The 10247-nt window shown below is 33.6% G+C and overlaps 1 protein-coding gene across 1 annotated transcript; it reads right to left on the bottom strand.

The window, feature by feature from the left end:
• Nucleotides 1-6709: 6709 nt before the first annotated feature.
• On the bottom strand, nt 6710-10247 carry LOC131610445 (stachyose synthase). Its single transcript, XM_058882398.1, has 4 exons — nt 8501-10247; nt 8233-8410; nt 7679-8046; nt 6710-7405 (listed from the first exon to the last, which is right to left on the bottom strand). Exons 1-4 carry the CDS (start codon nt 9941-9943, stop codon nt 6842-6844), a joined length of 2553 nt encoding a protein of 850 aa, XP_058738381.1. The 5' UTR covers nt 9944-10247; the 3' UTR covers nt 6710-6841.

The raw sequence follows: 10247 nt of genomic DNA, 5'->3' as shown, positions 1-10247 counted from the left end.
ATTATTAAAATTTAAGTTTAAACGTATAATAACACATTCTAATGTATAGGCAATATGGAATAGTTTGCTCTTAAGTTCAGTTTGTTTCCCTCAAGTTTACTTTGTTTATTTTTTCTATTGAATTATTTTTACTTTAAATGACATATGAAAAGAATTTTAGATGAACAATACAAAAATATATTTCAAGAAAAATTTCATCCGAAAATATACCCGCATAAAAGGGTAATATTATCCAAAAATAAATAAAAAGAAGGTTTAAAAGATAGGAGGTGAAAAAATAAACTGTCCTAAATTTATTGTAAAATTTGGCCTTATGCTATTTTGCATTAGGCCTAGTCCCTAGCTTATATTCCATCCTGATTATATGGTTTTCTTTATTTAAATAATTAATTAATTAATTAATTTCACAATATGTTATTATTGTTTTTTAAATAACACCATATAATTTTTTTAAATAACACCATATAATTTTTTTAAATACGTTGTATTACATTTTTTTTTAATACAGCTCATATAATTATTTTAACAATAAAAAAATATTTAATGCTGCTAAAAGAAATTTATATTGTTTAAATTTAAAAAAAAATGTAATTAATTTTTTTTTAAAATATCGGTCCAATTGAACAAAATCAAACTAACCGACTATTTTCAAAACAAATTTTGTGGGTTTTGCTAATATTTAACATTTTCCATGGATATATCCGCAAAAATATTCCATAGGTAATATTGTCAAATATTCAAAGTAAAAGAGAATGCGTTTGGAAGTTAACTTCTACACATTGACGATTTTTCAATAGATTTTAAGTTGGAAGTTTCCGTGGATTATGGTTTTGCGGTTATAGCAAAATCTTGCCATTTACTTGCGGATATATGTGTGATTTTTCTACGGCTTTTGACTTTCAGACACACGCTTTAGCCATTTTTGGAGTGAAATCATATAAATAACAAGGTACAAGGTGCATCTGAAAGTTAACTTTAGGACAAAAGAATTTTTGAATATTTATATTATATAGGAGAAATACTGTGTAATAACCAATCACCTAATTTTGTTATGAATTGTCTTAAAAAATATAGTGCGTACTCATTACATCCCATGTCGTGCTCACACATCCTATGGAAACCTGAAAATGCCTTTCGTAGTGTCTAGAGATTGAAATCTAGAAGCACTCATTTTACAACAAAATCTATTCATCAGAGACACCCCATTTTCGTCAGTTCGGATTTCAATCTCTAGAGATACCTCTATTAAGATCCTAATTTCAATCATCAAATAAGCTCACCCTTTGGCTTGAGTCTGTGTTTCATCACAATATGGTTAAAAATAGGATGAATCAGTATTTCAATGTTTGGACAAACCCCAAGACAATACTTTTCACCCCTTGACATGAACTTAATTTTTTCTCATTATTAATAAACTATACATTATGAGTCATTTTTAAATTATGCCCACAGTATACCATCACATTAGTAATTAATTAACTAGGTCGAATTGTCGAACAAATATTTGGTAAGCCATACATTAGTGTTCATAAAATACAACAACCATACAAATTCTCAAAATGTTAATATCAAAATACAAATTAAAATATCACTACTAGGTATATTTGACGTCCATGTTCCTCATTTGCCTCATATACAACAACATATGTTGTCTCTACTTAGATTGCATGTAGAGTGACCCTCTCAAGAGCTCCTTCCTAAAACTCGCCCATAATTATGGCCTCTCTCCTAATAACACTTATACAGTGACATATCGACAATACATCCACGACACGGTCCACCATCTCTTGTACCTCCTCTAGTAAATCTCAACGAACTAGCCTATGGGGATCTTCTTCTGCTTCTGGTGTCAAGTAAGGATGGCATAATTTATAAAATCATTGGATATAACCATATACCTTACTTCATGGACGAAGAGTTAGCTCACTACATACATCCTCTAGCAATAGATGCTAATTATAGTTTACAAATATTGCATCGACATCTTCGCAGATGACAGTGTTAGAAGTAAAAATTATAGGGTCCTTGGGTATACCATGTAGATACCTAAATTGAAACAATATTCGCTCAGGTAGATGTTGGTACATAAGTTGAGTCCCATAAGCCAACCATCCAAAGTAATGTGATATCATCTCCAAGGGCGTGTGTGATAATGCTCACCATAGGACGTGAAACAGATGTCATCTGGCACGATGCGATCAAGTGTAACTTGGAAGGGTTTGACTGCCTAATTTCCCAGAGTAGGAAAATGGAGCACACGCGTGGTAATTCCTTAAAGTAGTCTTCAACATATTCTAAATCAGAGAGATGCGGAAAATGTTGGTTGAACCATGCCTGAAAATGGTTCAGATGGAACACTAGTAATAGTCTTGCACAGGTATTATGAAACTAATATTAGTAAGGGTACACAAAAATTACTGTAAATCGACAATTGTTTGCTGCCATCTATCTTATCTTCCATTAAATACCTTCAGCTAACTTGGAGTACAAATAAACCAAACAAGATACCCCTCAATTACTCATGAATACTCTCCAAGTATGTGAGTTATTTAATGTAGGCAACATCGACATAGGTCACCCTTTTATCCATAAAAATGTATGTGCCAACAAAGATCAAGAACTATATCCTAATGGACATACTCTATGATAGGAAGCATGTGCATCATTATCACTGATCGCAAGTGTGACATCATCAAGTGTTATGGTCATATCACTGATCGCAAGATCAAATGACGACGTTACTGCATGCCATCTTTTAACAAATGCAGATGATAAATCATGGTTAATATAACTATATTAAGTCTTGTAGAAATCCTTCAGCCAAATAGCTTCAACACATCCTAAAACTATGGTTCATCGGGATGTGAAAGCTTTGCTACCTTCTTGCTAGGGTTTATACAATTTAATTTCTCTCTGTACTGCAAAAAGAAATAGATTATCATCAGAAAATTCAATTGTTATAATGCATATTTGTTACACAGAGAAACTGTTATTTAAGTTACCTCTTTCTCTCTCTAACACGTGTCTAGCAGCATGTGTGTATATAGAGGAAGTTGTGAAAGGTATGACAAATCTTTAAGACTCTGTTTGAGAGTTTTGAGGGAAATGGATGATAGGGTTTTAAATAAAGGAAAGGATAAAGTAGAAAAAATTTGAAGGATTTTTGTTGGGAGGATTTTAGAGGGTTTATTTTTATTCATAATACAAAATTTCCCTAATTTGAGAGAATTCAAAATTTGTATTGGATGATGGTTTAGTAGGGCTTACATAAATTTTTCAAATATATTTTATGCTGTTATAATATTTTAAAAATTAAAAATATAGTAATGATAAACATTAATTTATCATTCTTGATAAAATTATAATTTCAAAAAAGGTTAAAAATTTCTCTATTTTTTTTAAATCCCTTCCTTTAAAGTCCTCCCTTCCCCTCCCCCAAACTTCCAAGCCTAAGAAAACTACCTGACATGACAACATGTACAACAATATGTACTAGAGCAACGAAGGCTTCGTAATGAGCCGAAGATACATGACCATGGGAAGAAGATCTCTTAGTAACAAATGACGATTCTCCATTCACATGTCACGATATACTACATTTCTCCATTCGCATTGAAGCGTGTTGGGCCGGTCTACCATTTCTCAATTTGTCTTGTCTGTCAGCTATTTTTCCTAAAATCAAACAATAAAATTCATATCATAATCAACAAAGAGGAAATAATGTATTAGTAAACCAAAATTCAAAACAATCCACAAATAAAGATGTTTAGATTTTGTTATCCAGACTAATGTTTCGGATTTCAAAATTCGGACTTCATAGAACTAGAAAATAGTGCTTGCAACGAATCCTAAGCTCAAAAGTTAAAAATTTCTAACCAAATGTAATGACAAAACAAACAGAACATTTCTATTGCATGTAACCTAATGTAGTAAACTATGATCTATTTAGGAAATGCATGCATAAAAAATGAGAAACTTACCAAATGAGAAAGATTAATGATCTTGGCTTGAATATAGTGGACTAGAACTTGAAAATGTGTTAAGGTTGAATGTATTGGAGAAGAAGTTGTGATAAATATTGAAAAAAATATTTGGTGTAGGAGTAAGTGGTGAGTTTTGTTTTACGAGTTCAATTTTAACGAAATGAAGGAAAAGGAAGAGAGAAAAGTCTTGGCGCGAATACTTAAATGAATGAGTTTGGATTTCAATATCCGTAAGGTAAATATGGATTTTGAAATCTGGACTATTATAAATCTCTGTTTTCTTTGGGTTTTGAGATGATTTTGGGGTGGTGTGTTAGGGTGCATTTTAATTTCAAAATCCAGACCTTTTTTTTACCTTTGACTTGACTGGGTTTGGGATGGTGTTCGTTGGCACATCCAGACATTAGAATCTAGAGTCAGAAAGTAATTTTAGAATTTGACCCAAGAAACTATATCATTAGAAAGGTATGAGATGTAATGAGTAACCCAAAATCATTGCCACCCTGAAGCTATATCTCATGAGAATGCCAATTTTTCTCTTTTCAAATGGATCAACGCTCAAGTCCAAAAAGTTCATTAAGACCCATTCCACTTCTTTTATTTTTATTTCAAAATATTATTTTGTTTTTCTACGATAGAAGGTGAAAAAATAAAATCTCCTAAATCTATCCTAAAATTTGGCCTTATGCTATTTTGCATTAGGCCCTGGTCCATTGCTTAGATTCCATCATGGTTATATAGTTTTCTTTAATTAATTAATTAATTAATTAATTTTACAATATATTATTATTGTTATGAAGGTGGAGTATTTCGCGTTAAATTTGTTCTTGGCGAGTATTCATAGGTGTGAAACTTTATGGCGCATTTCCTACTCTTTTGAATGTGGACTTGTCCTTTATGGGAAATGTGTAATTGTTTTATGGTTTAGAATTTAGGGTTTAGGCTCAATAGATAACCTCGCATGAGGGACTAAGAGTCCCATCAAATAAATTCATCTATACTTTCCACCCGAGTTCTTGGAGTTTCTTCACACGCGGGAGCTAGCTTAAAGTCTTATCCTAGGGACGCAACCGAAGTTTGTCCCAAGAGACGTAGCTTAAAGTCTTTTCTAAGGGCTTGACATAATTCTAGCCCCAGAAGTCCAATGCCTTACCTGAAGGACTTGAAGTTTATCATACATGCTCAACATATAACATCGTCTGAGAGACTGAGAGTCTTAATAGGTTTATCAAAACTTCTAATATGAGTGATTTGGAGTTTCCTCGGAAAGGAGGCAGCATATAATCCAGTCTGAGAAACTAAGGATCTCGAGATGCCCACAACATTCTATCATTCAAAGTTCTTGTGCTTGAGGGATCGTTTAGTAATATATTTATAAAGGGCCTAATGAAGGCGAGAGAGTCAGAAAGGGCGACGACCATATGTCGTCGGACATTAGGAACCATCTCTTCCTAAGTGCTCCCTTTTCGCCTAGTCATGCGAAACATGGGGAAAGACGCTCCTCAGTTAGAGAGAAGTCAGGATCAACAAGTTGATCTACAACTCCGTAGAAAATAAAAATTCAACGGCCCACCACTGACTTAGTAGACGATTATCATTCCAAAGAAAAACCTATGCCGAAAAGTCTCTGTAAATACCTTACCCCTCAAGGGTAAAGTCACGTCATAACCTACATAACGTATCACATATATACAAAGCTTTTCAGCTCATGTTAGCTAGTTTTCTCCATACCCAAAAATACCACTTAACAAGGGTACTCAATACCGTGAGCAACCACTACACCACAAGTAATTACTAAGGCTTCTTGTTGTCTCCTACCTGTATAGAAACATTCCGCACCCTTATACTTTTTTATAGATATAGAAATATTAAGATTAATTATAAATTTGTCGCAAGATTAGGTACAAATTAATTACACTGAATGAGAATTAGTTATTAATTGCAAATTAAGATACAAAGTTTATTATACATTTTCACATATTTTGTCTCTTTTATATTTTCTGGAGATTCTATCATTAATATTAAAAGAATTCCTTATTTGATCAGGTTGAATTCAAGTTTTAAGAGGATGAAGGAACCGAAAAATCTTATACTCCCATTTTAGGGTTCGGATTAATAACAAATCAGTTTGTTAGTTAACAGTTGGTATCTAAAAAGGGTTTAATATATAATTCTAATACTAATAGCAATAGATCTTAAAATATGCAATGGTCATAAAGTTTGTTAGACTTGAAAAAGCATCAACAAAGTTCTTTTAATACTCCCATTCGTAATCGGTTACTTTTATCTTAACCTCTTGCATCCCTTTCTTTTCTCTTGTCTCAAAGTGTGGGGCAAAATTCTTGTTTGTTTGTAGGTATATTATCCTGACACAAACACCGATAATTAAGATTACAAAACATCATTGTATATGCCAACTTTGATTCATCACGTACGTGGCACTTTTGAATTATGCATGGCATTTCATGGCAACACGTAGTATCCATTTTGAGATATGGGTCAGCGGTTTATCGATATCGTGTAGGTGTGTCAGAGACTGTATCGGTGCTTAAACATAAATTCCACCCTGACTCTATAGCAGATGATGACAACAAGGTCAGGATTATTCCGACTCATAAATATATGTTCATATGGCATCAAGGTCATGTTCGATGTCAGATGAGAATATTTGTTAACCTTCAAAATGTGAATATCTTGTGAGCCAAATAAGTATAATTTGAATGATATTAAAGAAAAGTATGATCAATACTCACACATTGTATTATTCATAAACTCATAAACTAAGTAACTTTCATTTCATTTCTTGCTATGCAAGTAACACAAACACATTGTTATACTAATAACAATACTCTAGTACTTCAAAAGAAAATTTCCAAATCAGAAACACCACAAGCCTCTTCAACCCAAGAAACATTGACACACAATTTTCCATCACCTAGCCACTCAAAATCCACATCACAACCATTCACTACAAACTTCTTTGGTGATTCACTAGAATAAGCAAGAAAACTCCCACCACCTTTAACTTTAATCTTAGCACCATTTTCAACATATTCCAAATCAAGAATTGTTCCACCACTATTGAACATGTTTGTCAACCCAATTGGTGCAAATTTAATGCTGCCAGATAACTTTGTAACTGGAACAAAACTGTATAGCTCAAATGTGGAAGGTTGGATAGTAAACTGAATTGGTTCAGATTTTGGAGTCATCAAACAAAGTTCATCAGCTTGATTCAAGTAGACTACATATTCTTCTGCTTTACCCAAATGAGATGTTTCTTCCTTTTGATCCCATTCAACTTCAGTTACATGAACAGTACCGGTTATTGGCTTGTAGCATTCAGGGAAGCCCCTAAATTTCTGAATTATTGGATCCCATCCTGCCCCTTGACAGTTGAAAGCTCCAATCACCCCTCCATACTGTTATATATATCAACAAATATTTGTTATTACAGATACTAACACTACACAAATACCAGACACTAGACACGTACCAGACACCAGACACATTGTTACTGATAATAATTTAAGAAAATGAAAGTAATTGATTCTAACTGCATATGTTAGTATCGTGTCAATGTCAGACACTTATACGTGTATGACACTAATACGTGTCATAGATAGATACTAACTATGATACAAATACCGGGCATGATAAAAAACTTATGTGTCATAGATATGAGAGATAGGTACCTTGTTGAAGTTCCAAATTTTGAGTACAGTTTTACTGTCAAATAGAGGGTTTTTGAAAAGACAGTCTCTAGTTGGAAGTGGAAAATATATGCATTTTGGGATTGTACCATCAGGGAACACAAGCTTCTTAATCAAATCAAAATCATGAGAGCCAACATTATCACTAACATAAACTGGCCCACCACATATAGCTCTTGAGCCAGCATGAAATTTAGCACAAACATGATCTGATTGAAACATATCCCAATCAGGCTGAATCATTTGTCCCATCCATAAACTATTGTAGGAACAATGAATCATGTGTACACCTTGTAGCCAAAAACTTCCCATTGGATCACCATTTGGATCTTGGAACCAAAAATCATCCCCTACAAAAACTAAAATTTGTAACATTTTGATAATAAAAATTACAAAAATTACTTATATTCAGGACCGTTTTTGAGGATGTGCAAAGCAGGATACCTAAGCATAAAATATTGTCATGATTAAACTACTAACCTACGCAGAGCCTCAAATAAGACGGCTCTGCTATGGTACACTAATTAAGTGCTTACCAACTCTTCCCATAGAAACTTGCTTTGTTCCAAGAAAGAAAAAGTCATTGCAATGCTGCATACTAGCAATCATTCCATTTCCATTAAAGTTCTTGACAATGGATTTTGTCAATCCTTCATAGTAAGTTTTTGCAAGATCAACTCTACCTCCATATTCCTCACAAACATATTCAAGAGACTGCATAAAAATCATAACTTTAGTGATAATTATTATTAGGCCATAACAAACACTACAATATTCTAACTAACTATCATAAAAAAAACTTACATGAATGACATCAACTTTGACTCCTGTGATACCGGATTCAGCAAGATAAGAATGCATGGAGTCATAAAGTTCATAAGCTTGACTAGGATGAACTAGCCCAATTGAAGCTTTGACAATCCTAACCACTGCAAGATCCTCCATTGTTCCATCAAGACCAGGTGAGGTTTTGCAAGGGACAATTTTGCTATTAAGGTGTGTGGTTTCTGGCCTCACACCACCCCAAGCACCACATAATGCATGCCAAACATAAACATCATCCAAACCTTTGAACTTAGTCCTCAAATCCTTTGTGAAAGCCTTCAAACCACACTCACTCTCCACCTCACTTTTTTCAATACTGCTATATTGGTCTCTACCAAAGAGATCATCAATTTCCTTTACTACTTCCTTGATCTTTGACTCTATTTCAGCCAAATCAGAACTCTTAGATAAAATAGCCTCCTGCTCCAATTTCTCATGTTCAATACCCTTTAGAATCAAATCCCTAAAATTCTTTGGATCATAAGGAGGTGAATTAGGGCCTAATAACAACCCACTTTCATATTTTCTAAACTTGTAACATTCATCAAACCTATGAAGTCTACCAGTCATTTGTTCACCACCAAGAACAAGATTCTTTGCATCTTCATTAGGATCACTACCATCAAAACTAATGCTTTGCCATCCATCATCAATGATAACAAACCTCGGCTCGACACCGCCTTTCGAGAAATCATCAAGACCATGGAAAACACCAATAGGATTAACAGTCAAATAGAAAGCATCCCATGTGCACCAACCAAATTTATCAACTAAATTTGGGACATTTTTCTCTTCCAATAGTCTAAAACTATTGAGATGAACCCTTATAACACTATAAGCTTCTTTCATCAAATCATAAGGATTTTCAGAAAAATGAACATAAGCAATTGAGTTGAAAGTTGATTCTTTCACCTTTGTTGAACCACTTTCAGCACCAATCATGACATGATCATGAAAACCAGGAAAAAGTGCAGACCTGAAACTTTTTTCTATTATAGGAATGATTACAACATAGGACTTGGTTTCAGGAACTTCAATGAGAATCCATTGAGTTTCCATTTGTAAATCAGAACCAGATTTCCCTATCCATTGAGTAGACCACCATGTTTTGAACCTGAAAATACTCAAAAAGTCTTTTCCATTGAAACTGCCTAAGGAATTCATCAATCTATCTGATGGTGTTTTATGAGAGAATCCAAAGAAACCACCTTTGTGTGAAAAGGAAAGAACTTTTTGAATAAGTGAAGGTGGTGCATTTGATTCAGAAGGTTTGCATATAGAAGAAAATGAGCTGAAAGAAACATTTTCAGGAACATCATGGAACAAAGGAACACCTTTCACGTTAAACTTTGTTTCAGATAAATCAAATATGGACACATTTTTGAAGTGATCAAGGGTGGGGGAGTTCAAGGGTGGAGCCATGGAAATAAGGAATGGTTAAGAAGAGAGAAAAAAGAGAGGTAGACAAAAGGTGAAGTGAAGAACCTTACTCTATTATGGGGTATATATAATGAAATTTTCACATATGTAGAATCTTAAAGTCTTGTTTGAAGGTTTGATAAAAATTCTGTCCAAAAGGTGCAACGTCTCGTTTGAGAAATTTTGAATCTCATTAACCAAACTCACATATCATCTCTTGCATAGATAGAGGATCCAAATTCTTTCTTTTCTCTTGTCTCAAGGCGTGGGGAATAATTGTTGTTGTTTGTTTGTTGCTATTTTCCTG

This window comes from Vicia villosa, linkage group LG6 (genome assembly GCF_029867415.1).
Source record: "Vicia villosa cultivar HV-30 ecotype Madison, WI linkage group LG6, Vvil1.0, whole genome shotgun sequence".
NCBI lineage: Eukaryota > Viridiplantae > Streptophyta > Magnoliopsida > Fabales > Fabaceae > Vicia > Vicia villosa.
Note: the sequence above shows the minus strand (reverse complement) of the source record. Positions and strands in the feature narration are given on the sequence as shown.